The sequence below is a fragment of the Melitaea cinxia genome, chromosome 10, assembly GCF_905220565.1.
Source record: "Melitaea cinxia chromosome 10, ilMelCinx1.1, whole genome shotgun sequence".
Lineage (NCBI taxonomy): Eukaryota > Metazoa > Arthropoda > Insecta > Lepidoptera > Nymphalidae > Melitaea > Melitaea cinxia.
The window spans coordinates 9,361,173-9,377,128 of NC_059403.1; the positions used below are offsets into that span (position 1 = coordinate 9,361,173).

Here is a 15,956-nt window from a genome sequence, read left to right on the forward strand (position 1 = left end):
CCGGTGTGAAGTACTGCCTGACTTTATTGAGGATACCAAGTTTCCTACCAGCAATTTTTGCCTTGGACTCTATGCATTGTCCGAAGTTCATATTAGACGAAATATTTATGCCTAGAAGATCAATACTATCGGTGATCGGTACAGATACACCCCGGAAAGTCGGAGCTAATGGGAATGGACTCCGTTTAGCAGTGAAAAGACACGCTTGTGTTTTGGAAGCATTAAACTTGACTAGGTTGGCGTCATCCCAATCGGATACCTCTTTCAAAGCCAAATTCATGCGTTCAACCAGGGCCTCTCTATGCTCATGAGTTTCAGCCCCACCAGCTCGTCGACCGGACACGTATCTCTCCGTAACAGTGCTGTCATCCGCGTATCCAAAGATACCGGGCCTGAGGAGGTCATTTATGTGAATCAAGAAGAGGGTTGCAGAGAGAACTGATCCCTGAGGGACACCGGCATTAACCGCCATCAACTCAGACGAGGAGCCATCTAAGACCACCCGAAATGATACTTGACCTTTTTATTAACATATTTAGTCACCTTTTATTTTATTTATTAATTTTTCGCGGGGAAATGCATTTACACCCTAGCTCCACCGCCCGGAGGCGTGTGGGGCTCCCGGTGCGGTCAAAAAGCGCACGGACTACCCACTAAAACCCAGCGTTGCCCTCATCGTCATTGTGGGGCGCCACGGGATCGCTAACGCATGCAACATATTTAATCACCAAAAATATCTCTAATTAAGCGTGGGCAACAACCATGAACGTATTTAGCCTAGGGCCAAAAGGACCATGGCCATTCTGCGAGGGGCGGCGCAAGCCGAACGTACTTACTAGGAATGTGTAAAAAATAATTGATTTGTACGTAAAAAAGGCGAACCAAAATATTATAAGTATTGTTACTTTAATTGATTATTATATGGAAAATAAACGAAATAGACGACCTTAAAAAAAGATCAGCCGAAAAATTCCAAAGAAAGTAATTGATATTTTTTACATTTTTATATGTGTAGCATGTTTTACACATAGATATGGTGATATGTAAAGAAATTTATTGCATTGGAATAGTTAATGTTTAAAGCACATTTAAACAGATGAGAAGTAATAGCGCATGAAAGTTTTATTTGTGGTTATTAGCTGTTGCCCCAGCGACCGTCGACAGCGAAGGCTATATTTTGACCAGCAGTCAGTCCATGTGGAAACATGCGGATGTTAATACCGCGCATTTTACTCGTTTTTTGATACACTAATAACCCATGTTTATAAGTTAGTATTTCTGGCCGATAGTAGTGTTTTGTTTTATTTAATATTTATATTAGTAAAGTGTAAATATCAGTGGTGTAATTTGTAAAAAGAAGATAAGTATCATGACTCACAGTATCTTGTCATCGGATAAATTCAACAGCTGTGGGCGCTCTGTTAGCGAGGAGAAATTGATGGTAATAAATTCTGAAATACATATTAACTATGTGAAAACAATAAATTTTTTTTTTAATTTCAATCAATATTTTACTATTAAACCCAGAGGAAAATTACATAGTTTAATTCTTATGTATATTTATTGATATCTATTTTATCGTATTGTTATCACAAGTTTGTAATATTTATAAATATTGCTAAGCGCAAACTCGAGAATAGCTCGACCAATTCGACTAACTTATTTTTTTGTATGCTGTAAGGCCCAAAAGAAAAAGGAAGGTTTTAATACTAATAAAAAAATATAAAATATATTTTTAGTATTAAATTTTGACAGAACAAAGTCTGTCCGGGCAGCTAGTATTATTATACTAATCTGTTAAATTTAGGAAGTGGTACACGTGACCACTGTGCCAGAGCTCAAGATCTGCTGCTCGAGAGCATGGCACAGTGGGATATTAAGGTGGCAGTAGTGGCCGAACCATACACGGTCCCCGATCGAGGCAATTGGCTGGGCGACCTCGACAGCTCAGTCGCTATAATTGCTCCGACTTCTACAAACTTCAAGAGCATACGGAGAGGGAACAGATACGCACTTGGCGCGGTGGACGGAGTTGCCGTCATCGGTGTATACGCTCCCCCAAGTTGGAGTCTCGCCGACTTTGTGGTGATGCTCCGAGAGGTCGGAGTATTGATCGCTCAGGTGTCGTCTCACCCTGTCCTGGTTGCCGGTGACTTCAATACCAAGTCCAAAACCTGGGGGTCTTCCGCGACAAACGCTAGAGGCAAGGTAATGGAAGAATGGGTGGTAGCTACGGGTCTGTGCCTATTGAACACCGGCGCCGTCAACACCTGTGTGCGAAGGAATAGTGGGTCCATTGTGGACGTGTCTCTTGCGTCCCAGAATCTCCGAAACCGTGTCCGGCGTTAGAGAGTCCTGACAGACGTCGAGACCCTCTCCGACCACCGGTACAACCGGTTCGACCTCTCTTCGTCGCGGTTGAATGTGTCGGCCTCGATGGGCCCGATCAGAACCGGCCCACGTTGAGTGCTGAGTCGTGTGGATGCGGAGATCGTCGAGGAGGCAGCGATGGTGCAGGAGTGGATCCACCAACTTCAGGAACCGACCCTCTCCGTCGACGACGAAGCTGAGGTCATCCCCGAATCACTGACGCGGATCTACAACACGTCAATGCCGAGGGCGAAGGCGTTCCGGCCGAGGCGGCACTTGTATTGGTGGCATTCGGAGCTCTGCAATTTGCGAGACACCTGCGTGAGCTCACGTCACCAATTCAGCCGCTACAGGCGAAGGTGAAGAAGGAATCAGGTTGTAGAGGACGGCCTGTACGACTCCTACCGGTCCGTTTGCAAATCGCTGCAAGCGGGCATTGCACGTGCTAAGGAGTCGTGCTGGGACGAGTGGGTGCAAACTCTGGACCGAGACCCCTGGAGCAGGCCATACCAGGCGGTGCGGAAGAAGCTCCAGGCCTGGGCTCCCCCTCTGACTAAAAGTTTGCTACCACAGCTCTTGGTGCGTGTGGTGGAGTCCCTTTTCCCTCAAAGGAGGGAATGGAACCCGCCATCCATGGGAGTTGCAGAGCCACGTCTTGCGGAGAGAGGGCCCAAGCGTGCGAAGCTTAAGTCGAAACGCACCGCCCCAGGCCCAGATGTCGTGCCGAGAAAAGTGCTGAGCCTCTCGATGGGTCACATGGGTTGCAGGACACGCGTCTTGTTTGACAGATGCTTGGAGCAGGGACGGTTCCCACAGTTGTGAAAGTCGGGTAGGCTCGTCCTACTCAAGAAGAATGGATGGTCAGCCGAACAGCCTTCGGCCTATCGATCGATAGTGCTCTTCGACGAAATCAGCAAGATGTTCGAGCGCGTGCTGGCGACCCGGATCATCCAGTCGATGAACCCGGGGCTGCACGACGCACAGTTCGGATTTCGTTGGGGGCGGTTGACTGTTGCCGCCATCGCTCACCAGAGAGACCTCGCCGAAGCGGAGTTTTCTCAGGGTGGAGTGTTATGGGCGATCTCATTAGACGTGTCTGACGCGTTTAACTCTCTGCCCTGGGAGACGGTAAAGGCCGCGTTGGGACACCACGGTGTTCCGCGCTACCTGTAGTCGTTCATCGGGGCATACTTCGCGGGAAGGGTGGTAGAGTTCCCGATATTTGGCGGCGGATGGGCAAGGTGGTTGATGTCTTGCGGCGTTCCACAGGGCTCGGTTCTCGTCCGCTCCTGTGGATCATCGGATACGATTGGGTGCTTCGCGGTACCACGTTTCCGGGAGTGTCCGTCATCTGTTATGCTGATGACACTCTTGTCACCGTTCGTGCCAACGACAACCGTGAGGCAGGCCACCTTGCCACGGCCAGCGTCGCGTAGGTGGTGACCAGGATTCGGGCTCTCGGGCTGGAGGTGGCTTATAAGATAGAGATAAGATAAGACGGAGGTCCTTGCCTTCCACAGGCCCAGGGGCGCACCCCCACCCGGGACGTCGATAGTCGTCGGAGGTACTCCCATCACCGTCGGGTCGACAACGAAGTACCTAGGAATCGTTCTCGACGTTCGATGAACATTTCCGGCGGCTGGCCCCAAAACTTCTAGCCGCTGCCAGGGCACTCGGAGGCCTACTGCCGAATCTGAAAGGGCCCAGCGACAAGTGCCGACGCCTCTACATAGGAGTCGTACAGTCGATGGCGCTATACAGCGCACCGATCTGGGCAGACGCACTGTGCGCCCAAACGTGCCGTTGATTCGCAGGCCGCAACGTGCTATCGCGCTGCGAGCTGCAAGAGCGTACCGCACGGTGTCCTACACTGCATCGTGCCTTCTCGCCAGCAGCCCCCCGTGGGAATTAGAGGCCGACGTCCACGTATTGGTCTTCTGGCGCGTAACGGAGGCGCGCCTACCCATACCCTCCAGCTCCCTCGGGCTGGAGGCATCCGTTAGGGATTTCCTCTGGGTCAACAAAAAAAAAGGAAGTGGTACACGTGAGATAAAAATATCCATATAATATAATCCATATAATTGTATTTGCTAGCATACGAAAAATAAAACCGACTTCAATTACATCGACAAGTAATACAAAGTAGTCAACTAAATACGCGTTATCAAAACGTAGTCATCAGACAAGTATTAACTTTCGATTGAAACAATTTCGATCAAAAGCGGTATAATGAGTGAAAACTTAGGCGTTATAATACAAAGTAGGTCGACGAAAAAATATTCACCTAAATACGCATTATTAGATATAACTAAAAAAGTACTAATCAGATCTCAATTAAATTTAAACGAGACCACATGACACGTACCACCTTTTGTTTGAAAAAAAGTCATCAAAAATTCTGAGGTAACATACATTAAAAAAGTAAAATTGAATTGATAAATCCTCCTTTTTGGAAGTCGGTTAAAACTCAAGCATATTAAAATTCTGTGAAATTAGAATAGTGTGAAAAAGCACGCTGTGTGGCTACGGTAGTAAATAATAAAGCCACTTCCTCTCTTCCCGTGGGTGTCCTAAGAGGCGACTAAAGGATAACACAGTTCCACTACTACCTTGGAACTTAAAAAGCCGACCGATGGTGGAATAACCATCCAACTGCTGGCTTTTGGCCCAGCTGAGGGATATTACAGGAAGAAGCCTTTCTTTTGAATGTTTATACTTATAAAATAATCGAAGAAAATTACAATATCTAAAATTACACATTTTGAGTCGGTTAATTCATTATTATTAGACAAAGGGATATATCGTCGCTGCGCGTGCAAATCCGCGTAAGAACAACTTGTAAAGTCCGCGTATTTGCTTTTTGATGATTTTACAGGAGGAAGAAAAAACTTAATATCTCATCGATTTCAATTCTTATTACCGACTGAACTTAACAGCTAGTTCTTTACAACTATCTTTATTGGAAAATAACGTAAACTTACTCGTAGTTGGCTTAAATTTTGTGTAAAGTCAATTACGCGGTTTTGTTTTAACTAATTACAAAATAAGTAGATTTTTTATTAAAAGTGCGCGGTTTTGAAATAAAACAATTGAGTAAAGGATTGTATTTATTATTAGAAAAATCCAATCTGAAACAATATATTCTAACAAAAATATTATGTATTTAGTATCGAAATCAGTTTACAAAAGGATAATATTATCTATTCATTCATAATTTTTAATAGAGATCTTGTTACAAGAGTTCAGATTTCTTATCAACAAGATCAAAATAATCATCTGAAACTAAAAAATAGTAACTATTTATTATTAACTAAAACATTGTGCATAGGTAGGTACTTACATATCTAATGAAGATAAGAAAAAATCTTTTATAACAATAAGAAACTTGGAATAACAAAAATAAACCTTTTCCTAGATTCTTCCATAATAATCACTTAACGTTGTTTCAGGTGCTTAAATATTTTCAACTAAAGTTTTCATAAACAAATAATAATCATAACAATAATAATATGTTTGGTATTTGCTCTTAAATTCTAATTAAATTCTGTTAATCACAGCATTTCACAGTCAAAATAGTAACTTTAAATTATTTGAAAGGTAAATTATCATAAAAAGCATGGCAGTCTTGAGGTATGACATTCTTCAGCTCCTGTAGGTGATCATACTTTGTCTTGGTAATTGGTTGCCTAGATTTATAAATCGAAGGCATACTGTCAATCAAAGACGTAATCTTCCTTGGTCTTCTAGGCAATGGGACAAAATCATCTGAAAAGTGGAGTTTATAATCTATCGTGCCATTTGGATTATATCTCAGTGCTTTTATATCAATAACACAATGATCACCCGCTCCTCGGCCAGGTCTTATCGATTCATAAATCCGGTAATCTGCAAGACCAAAGTCTTTAAAAAACATATAATCAGGTGTAATAACTTCATAAGGACTTGGTACTTTTCTGGCCTCCTTTGTTATTGTGGCATATTGTGAAGGTAAAAATATTTCCCGATTTTTCAATTTCCTATCAATCACTGAGTGGACTGAATCAACTTCCATCTGCGTGTGACCTTTCTCCAAGTACTTCTGAGTTATTACTACGTTCCTAGCCATAGCCAGGTGCAACAACGCATTCGATACAACATTATTTCTATTCTGTGCTGTACAACCATCTGTAAATATAACAACGTCCTTGCAATTATTTTCCAGTAATTTAGTTACATAGTCTACAAAAAAGGATGCGTAAGTAGTGGCTTTAAGGTTGCATGCTGTTTCATCAAACCAGTAACACGTGACTCCATTATTGCCAAGATTGTACACAGAAAAGTTATGCACGGCGAGTTTAGTTTTAAAGTAAAGGGCACTGGCATTGAGGAAAGGACATAGTTTGACTGCCTGAAGATCTGCTGTTAATGCATGTATGATTCCTTTTTGTGCTAATTCTTTGTCAGACTGTTTTTCAGCTCGAGCTAAGTTTTTTCGTTCGATATGTTTAGCATACTGTTCATCTGATAAATTACCAATTTTGTAAGCACAACACTGGTCGCAAGCATCTTTTTTTGGTTGAAATAATCCAATATTCTCCTCAAACAAAACGCTTTCAAATACTTTTCTAGATGCCACAGGTTTATTTCCCGAAACCGAGTAATCGACATAAAGACGATACAATTGTGATTTTGATTGTATAATTGGTTCTAAGTACAACTTTGACGTAGATTGTCTGCAGTAATGAGACGGTAGTTTCGGTAGGGCAGTTAAATAATTTTTAGCTAATTCTTTTTTGGATATTTTTTGTATGACTTCTGTTGTTTCAGGCTCCTTAATATTTGTCTCATCTCCAAGCCAATAGCGAACCGTCCATTCTTTTATACCCAATGTCTCCAAAAACGTTTTCAAGCAAACTCTTTCTTTTTTATCATTAACTTTTAAATAGTATATTTTAGTATCACGTCGTCTTGAATTTACGGTCTTGGTTTTTCTAGATGTAGGTTTTTTATCCACCATTGAATATACGTACATTTTCTTTTCTTGCCAAGTCATCTTCCAATAGTTATTAAATATTTCAGATCGAACTTTTTCTGTTAATTTTGAACAATACATAGCCTTACCACTGAAGCATTTTGTTGACATACATATTGGACCCATTATTCTTGCTGGTTTAGGATCGTTCTGGACAAATTTTGTGCCCTCTTTTTTAAATCCAATGTACTCTTTTCCCATCATTCTCTGTTTTTTATTTTTCATTCTCTTCCAATTATTTTGATCTCCTTTACGTTTTTTTATATTTTTTTCATTTTCTTCTATTTCCCTTTCGGGAAACCACCCTGTACATTCTGGTGATAATGACTTTAAGTTTGTAATGTCTGATAAGTTGACAAAAAAATTGTCATGAGACGTAAAATCAATGTCATTATTGTGATTTTCTGCTACATCATTAGATTTAATCGATGTAGGAATATTACAATATACATTTTGCATCGATTCTGGCGGGTCCAAAATCGTAGTAAGTGTAGTAAACTCGGATGTTAAATTCTCAGACAAAGGTATCTCTGGTGTTAGATTTTGATTCTGTGACAAAGGTGTCGTCACTGGTTGTATTGCTGCTTTATTTTGATAGTTGCATATATTTAATATATCTTTCTTCTTCTGTAATAATATTTTTCGCCTTTCACATAGCTCTCGCAAAGTTACGACGTTATCATTAAAATCTGCATTTTCTAAAATAAAGTTTTCTTGGTCCCTCATCATTTGGGTGAGAGTGTAAGAATTTATCTATAAATAAAAAATGTATAATTATTAGTTTCAGTAAAATGCAATACCGCGTAACTTAACAAAACAAATAAATCAAGCGATGTCAAGACCGCGTAATTACTTGTTAGGGATTATATTAGTCAGGACTAATAAATTAAAACAGAATTACGTGTAATTTAAATATTCTAGCATGAGCATATTACAAACGAAAAATAATAAACATTTAAAACATACTTACACGGTGGTTAATCACGACAAAATAATTATTTTCGGGAGCACACAGAATTCTCATTAAATTTTTCTCACGGACGTAGTAAATACGCGCACTTGCTTCCAACGTCAGGACTCCTACTGTTCCGCGGTATTGTTTCGATAGCAAAACTGACGTTTCTAATTGGATAATTCAAATTAGATGAAGTCTAATATAAGCCAATAAGCGTTTAGAATCTGCCAGCACGATATTTGAATTTTGCGCGTTTTGCAGTTACGCGGTATTTACAAACTGCTCTTACGCGGTTTCGCACGCGCAGCGACGATATTTTATGGACTTAATATAAATTATAGTTATCACTAATTAATATTAAAGTTTTTAAGAAAATATTGTAATTTCTTTGTAAAATGTTAACTTCTTTCATATTATTTAAAAATACCTAGGTATAGAATATAGCCTAGATATATAGAAATAAACTATTAGGACATTGTAATGTTACAACTAGATGGTTATGCACAATATCATTTATTACTTAAACGTAAAATAGTTTGCATAAGAATAAATAAGACATTCAAGTTTTAAATTACATAGGTGGCTGTTCGAGTACGACCGCTACGCGGCGATGAAGGTCCCCGCATCGTCCACGTGGTCAGCGATAAGGTGACCGCCTTAATCAGATTTATAGTCATAATTTATGTAAAACACATAACTAAGGGGTTAACTGGCGTTAACCTCTTGTTTATGTATTTCATACAACAGTTAACCTTATTAGTTTTCTGTGTATCCAAATTTGTTCAATTACATTGAACGACTAGGTAACTTAGTATTCTGAGGAGTTTTCCTGAAAATTCGCATAAGTGTTTAAAATTGTTTTTGAAGTAAAAGTTCTTTAACAACACTTGACTTGGGGAGTAAGCTGGTGAATGCGTGACGAGAACGTTACGATAAGTGTTATCGGGCGAGGCGAACGGAAGTTGAGAGGGATAAGTTAAATAGAGCTAAAGAAGATTTACTTCAGTCGTGCAATCTAAAGCACATATTCGTCTATTGGTTTGAATTGTGGGTTTATTATTTTTAACACTGTTGATCAAAAAGTCTGAATTTTTAGTAAAAAATTTAAAAAAAAGATGTTAACCTTTTAATCTCAGATGTTAGTCTTAGAAGAGGAAGCAGATGTGCGTCGAGACGTACTGCGCCAGCGTCGTGTCAACGATAAACATTACGTTTACGATCGTGTTTTCAGCGAGGAGAGCACTCAAGTATGTTTAATATGCACATTAGCATTATATTTATAAGGTAAGAATTTGTTGACTAGGTCATAATACAATCTATTCAATAAAGGTCTTCTACAAAAATAGGTACATGAAGGAAAAGTAACATCTTATTGAACAATTAATTATAGAATAGTAAAATTATGAGATTTTTGTACTATAAAAAACCTAAACTTATATTTATTTTTACCTTTAAAGAAAATAATATAATATTGTTTCTGCAAACAATAAACGACGGTACAACACGAAGACAACAACAAGAAAGGATGGTACGCAGACTCTAGACGCTAGACTTAAAATTAACTGAGAAAGACATTTTAGGTGCAAAATGCATCCATTTTATAGTTATTTTTTATATATTAATAGGAAGAAATTTACGAAGTTATTTGCGCACCTCTTGTTGGTGACACCCTTCAAGGAATAGCTGGTGCGATCTTTGCCTATGGGGCGACGGGAGCTGGGAAAACACACACAATGAGTGGTCTCATGTCCAGAGCTCTTAATCACCTCTTTACTTCAATTTCTGAAAGCGATGACCCAGATTCCTATGAGGTAAGAATGTTTAACCTTGCCCTGAATTGCTTTTTATATGGTGTTTTTATGTAGCAGACAGCGTTTGTGTATAAAACTATTATCACAATAAAAGAACCTTATCAATGACCCAGCACTTCTGAGACATTGGTTAACTATTCGCTATGACCGATACCAAACTTTAAATTAATGTTATACTTACCCTAGGCAGTTTTAAAATTTGATTATATGTACCTATCGCATGGAAATATGGAAATCTTCTTCTTTTTCTTGGCATTATTAGTTCTAGCTTATTTCCAGAGTCTGCCTTCCGAGTTAGGCTTCTGCACTTTGCACGATCTTTTGCATCATTCTGAGTTAGACCATTGTCTTTTATGTCTTGCTTCACGATATCTAGCCATCGCTTTCTTGAACTTCCGGGAAGTCTAGTTTCAGGGACAGACACGTCTAGACACCTTCTTCCTACGTAGTCAGACCGACGCATGATATGACCATACCACCCCACCTGCCAATCTTGGAGCTTATCAGTTAAGTTATGAACCCCGTGACGGCCTCTCGTACGACATACATTTCAGCATCTTCATTTCCGTGACATGAAGCTCTTGAGAGTGCCGAGATATTGCTGGCCAACGCTCGCTTCCATACAAGAGGACCGTTCGAGTGATGTTCGATTGTATACCTATCCCTAGAGTTTGATCGATATTCGGGTGTCACAGACCACATCTGTGACTTCTCGGCTCTCGACTTTTGGAACAAACAGCATTTGCCCGATTTGGGGAAGCGTAGGTCGAAGAAGAGATTTCATTCAGTGGGCACGCTCTTTCCCTACGCTTATATTCAGTGTGCCCGGTGGTTGCTGACGCTGTTAAATCTATTAACCACTGAGACATCGCTGAATATATGCCTTTTATCCGTTACGATGAAATCTATCTTTTTCCTCGTCATATATGCGGTCTCTGCCATGTCCACCGCCTCAGGAACTTCTTTTCGTAAGAGGAGTTCATCAAAAAGAGCCCACCCGACCTGAGAAAGTTGACAAGCATCTGCTCCCTGCGATTCCTGCGCTCCAATCCGTGTGATCCGATTTTCGATTCGTCGCGGTCTTGTACTCTCACACTAACGTTAAAGTCTTTCATAATAACGCTGTTGGTTGAAGTAGTATCATGTATCTATGGCCCTTGTAATTCTTCGACCTCATTGAGAATTTTCTGGCACGAACTCATGAGGGTTTGCCCATAGTCACCACGCTTGACAGGCGTAGACTAGTAGTGTTTAGTAAGTAACTTTCGGCGGTAGGAGAGAATAAGTGTACAAACGTTTTTAACAGCTCTTATAATTTAATTTCAAATTAGTATATATTTTGTACGATTTATCGAAGCTTTTAAGTGCTAAACTTACATATGTGATCAGTAGTACCCCTGCAGCTATAATTCTCTTAGTTAAATCTCTTTCTAATTCTAAAAGTTACCACATCAATAACACTATGGACTCAATAAAGGATTCTTTGGCTGAAATGACTGCATTATTTCATAGTAAGATGGAGGAGTTCCAGCGTGATCTTCAGAAAACCTCATCCCCGACGACGACATCATTGGCGACAGAGTTCTCAAATTTTAAGGCATTTGTCATTTCAGCGTTGAATGCCTTGCAGAGACAAGTCGAATTGCTTACCAGGGATTTTGATAATCAGGAGATGAGGAGAAGACGTCAAACGCTCCTTTTACATGGCGTGCCAGAGGAGAAGTCGGAAGACACAACTAGTCTCGTTACCAGCCTGATAGCTGAGCGCCTGCTCCTCCAGAATTTTTCAAGCTCTAGTATAAAGTATTCCTATCGTCTTGGCCGTACTTTAAATAAGAAGCCCAGACCGATTGTTGTTAAATTCCGGGAAACCACTATTCGTGATAAAGTCTGGTTTTCGAAAACGAAATTCAGAGGGACTGGTGTCACACAATCGGAGTTTCTCACAAAACGCAGACATGAAGTCTTTTTAGAGGCACGTAAACGTTTTGGGATTAGTCACTGCTGGACTTGGGATGGCTTTGTCTATGTCCTGGCTGCGGATGGATCTCGACATAAAGCTGAATGCTTGTTGGATCTCAATAATATTCCAAATGTTAAGTCTCCTGTTCAGGCCGAGGTTGTTGATAAGAAGTCCACAGATAAGGTGATTATTCCACGCACAAAAAGAGTCACTAAGAAATAGTTATATTTGTTTTGATTACATTTGACATAACAACTTTTACCTTTAAACTCAAGTTACCCTCTTTTCAACTACTGCTGTTATTACTTTTCTACGATTACCCTCTTTTGTGTTAAGTTCAATAGATAGTGTCAGTGTCGGATGTCTATGTTAGTGTTACTTTATTTAAATAATAAAAACAATTTAAGCTAATGTCACATTTTTCAATAGACTAAATTTCATATTCTAAGCGGATTTTTTTTTAAATTTACTTTTTATGTTTTATGTTATTTCTTGGTATTTTTTTTTTCTTTTATTTTTTTTTAAACGTTTTACTTCTGTTTATAATTTTAACAAACATCCGACTTAAATGTGTGTAAACTAGTGTTATTGTTGTATATTTTATTTAGATCTCACTTTCCTTATTGCTGGCGAGTGGGGGGACATGATATAAGAACAATTATCAATATTTTATAGGCGATTTACTTATTTTATTTTTATTTATTTTTTTGCTGTTTTTTTTTTTAATATACTATTTATACTTTATTATTTATATTATACAATATGTCATTAGACGACAGCTTCGATGACTCTTTTCAGTCCATTTCTTCTGACGAATTGAATAGTGACGGTAGCTTTCATAGTATTCCTCCTTCTCTGAGTGATTCCCTCGAATGCTACCTCAATGACGTTGGGTGTAATTTAAATATTATTCATATTAACGCTCAGAGTATTCCAGCCCATTTTCCTGACATGTTATCCTCTTTCCAGAATAAACATTTACACGCTATTCTAGTGTCTGAAACGTGGTTGAAACCTTGTCTGCCTTCAATGTCCTATTCTCTTCCTGGTTTCCACTTAATTCGTAATGATCGTATTTATCGACCAGGCGGTGGTGTTGCCATCTACCTTAGATCCCATATTCCATTTTCTATTGTAAGTTTTTCTCAAAATCATAATGATGGTGAACCAGAGCACCTTCTCATTGAGGTTACCCTTTCTCACACAAAGTTACTTTTGGGTGTGTATTATAGTCCTACAAAAAACGTTGACTACTTCCTATCTTTTGAAAATTTACTCGACTCTTTTACTCCACTTTATGGTCATACTGTGATAATGGGTGACTTCAATACGTGCCTGCTGAAAAACGATGCGCGATCTTTGCGTTTGACTGCAGCTGTCAATGGTTCAAACCTAAATATACTTCCTCTTTCTGCAACTCACTGTTTTCCAAATTGCATTCCTTCTTTGCTCGACCTAATTATTGTCTCTTCTACTGATCATGTTGTGAAACATGGTCAATGCCCTGCACTTGCTTTCTCATATCACGATCTTCTATTTCTCTCTTATAAAATCAAACCTCCAAAGGCAAAACCAAGTATTCTTCTTCAGCGCAACTTTAGTGGAATGAACTTGGATCGCTTGCGGGAAGACGCTGCTAAGATCGACTGGTTGGCAGCGGTGAATGGTAGACCAGTTGATGAACAAATCGATATACTTAACTCCTTAATAACTCAACTGTACGATATTCATGCACCAATCAGACGAATCCGAATAAAACATTTAAAAGCACCTTGGATTACTCCTGAAATAAAAACTTTACAACAGAGGAAAAACTTGGCAAAAGCAAAATATAGGTCGAATCCAACTGAAGAAAACAATTCAATTTATAAAAAGTATCGGAATCGATGCAACAAGTTGTGTAGAGATACACATCGACGGCATATTCACAAATCTATAGTGGAAGATAGTAACACATCCAGAGTCTGGAAATTTTTAAAATCTCTTGGAGTTGGCAAAATACTCAATGCAAACATACAATCTAATTCTATCGATCTCAATCAACTAAACAATCACTTTTGCTCTTCTGATGCTATTGATTATGCAACTAAGTTAAATACTATTAACCTTCTTTCAGCCAGTTTAGCTCCGACATCATCCTCATTTTCCTTTCTTCAACTAACCGAATGTGATATTAGGAAAAATATTTTAGCTATAAAATCTGATGCTGTCGGCTGTGATAGTATTAGCCGTAAAATGATTATTCCTATCATTGATTATCTGACTCCAATTTTAACTTCGATTTTCAATAACTCCATTGTGACCAGTACATTCCCCTCTTCCTGGAAAGATGCCCAAATCATTCCTCTCCCGAAAAAAAGCAATGCTTCTTCACTTAGTGATTATCGTCCTATCTCCATTCTCCCATTCCTATCTAAAGTTCTAGAACGTCTTTTATATCATCAGCTTGAATTTTTTCTTTGTTCAAACAACCTTTTGAATCCATTCCAATCGGGTTTTAGAACTGGTCACAGTACAACTACTGCTTTGGTTAAGATTACTGATGACATCAGATTGGCTATGGATAACCAGGAACTTACTGTATTGACTTTGCTTGACTTTAGTAATGCTTTCAATACGGTAGATTACGACATATTACTGGCTGTTCTTAAATCTCTCAATTTATCTCCATCAGTGATTAAGTGGTTTCATAGTTATTTAAATGGTCGTCGTCAGCGTATTAGAGTCCAAGACTCGTGCTCTGAATGGCTAGCCGTGAATGCCGGTGTACCTCAAGGCGGCGTTTTATCGCCTCTACTATTTTCAATATTTATCAATAATATAACTTCTCGTATAACTTCTCGCTACCATTTGTACGCTGACGATCTCCAGATTTACGCTCACTCCAAGCTAACTGATATTCCTTCTACAATTAGTTCATTGAATTCAGACTTAAATGAAATTGTTAACTGGAGTAATTCTTTTGGATTGAAAGTAAACCCTGTGAAAAGTCAGGCTATTATTATTGGTAGCTCTCGTTTGATTCGTCGCTTAGATGAATCACTTCTGCCACCTATTATTTTTAACAACAATATCATTCCTTACAGTACAGAAGTAAAAAATTTAGGCATCATTTTTGACCGAAATTTAGCTTGGAATTCACAAGTAAAGGAACTAAGCCGTAAGATGTTTTGTGCGATCAGTTCTTTGCGCAGGTTACGAAATATTTTACCTATCCCCACAAAGATTGTGTTAGCAAAAACGATCCTTCTACCTATCCTTGATTATGCCGACACCTGCTATCTTGACCTAAGGGAAGACCAACTTAATAAACTCGAGCGGATTCAAAATCTCTCTATTCGGTTTATTTTTGGGTTAAGGAAATATGACCACATCTCTGATTTTCGAAAGCAACTCGGGTGGCTCCCAATTAGGTTCCGCCGAAACACTCACTGTCTATCGCTTCTCTACTGTTCACTGTTCAATCCGAAGACGCCTTGCTACTTAAAAGAACGCTTTGAATTATTATCGAATTCTCACGATCGGTCTCTCCGCTCTGATAGTAACCTCCTTCTTAAAATTCCATCTCATTCTTCTTCTTTTTACTCTAACTCATTCTCTGTCCAAGCGGCCCGACTATGGAATTCTTTACCCGTAAGTATACGGCGTGCACAATCATTAGAGTCATTTAAGAGCCATTTGAAAGACCATTACTTAAAGTTGCTATAATGTCGTTACTGATTTAGTGCTATATTTCTCTTGTACTCTGTCGTTTATATTTATAATATCTATTAGTTGTTTATATTGTATGTATGTATGTATGTATGTATGTATGAATCTATGTATGTATGTATGTATGTTTATGTA

The 15,956-nt window shown here is 39.2% G+C and overlaps 1 protein-coding gene across 1 annotated transcript in view; it reads left to right on the top strand.

Annotated features, from left to right (window-relative positions):
• The first annotated feature begins 1,347 nt into the window (after positions 1–1,347).
• The window catches only part of LOC123657335 (kinesin-like protein KIF19), a 44,921-nt gene continuing 30,312 nt past the window's right edge, over positions 1,348–15,956 (top strand). The window contains 4 exon segments of the mRNA XM_045592901.1: positions 1,348–1,441; positions 8,916–8,984; positions 9,473–9,583; positions 9,962–10,147. Of these exon segments, the coding sequence (XP_045448857.1) occupies positions 1,370–1,441; positions 8,916–8,984; positions 9,473–9,583; positions 9,962–10,147 (438 nt within the window). The 5' untranslated portion in view covers positions 1,348–1,369.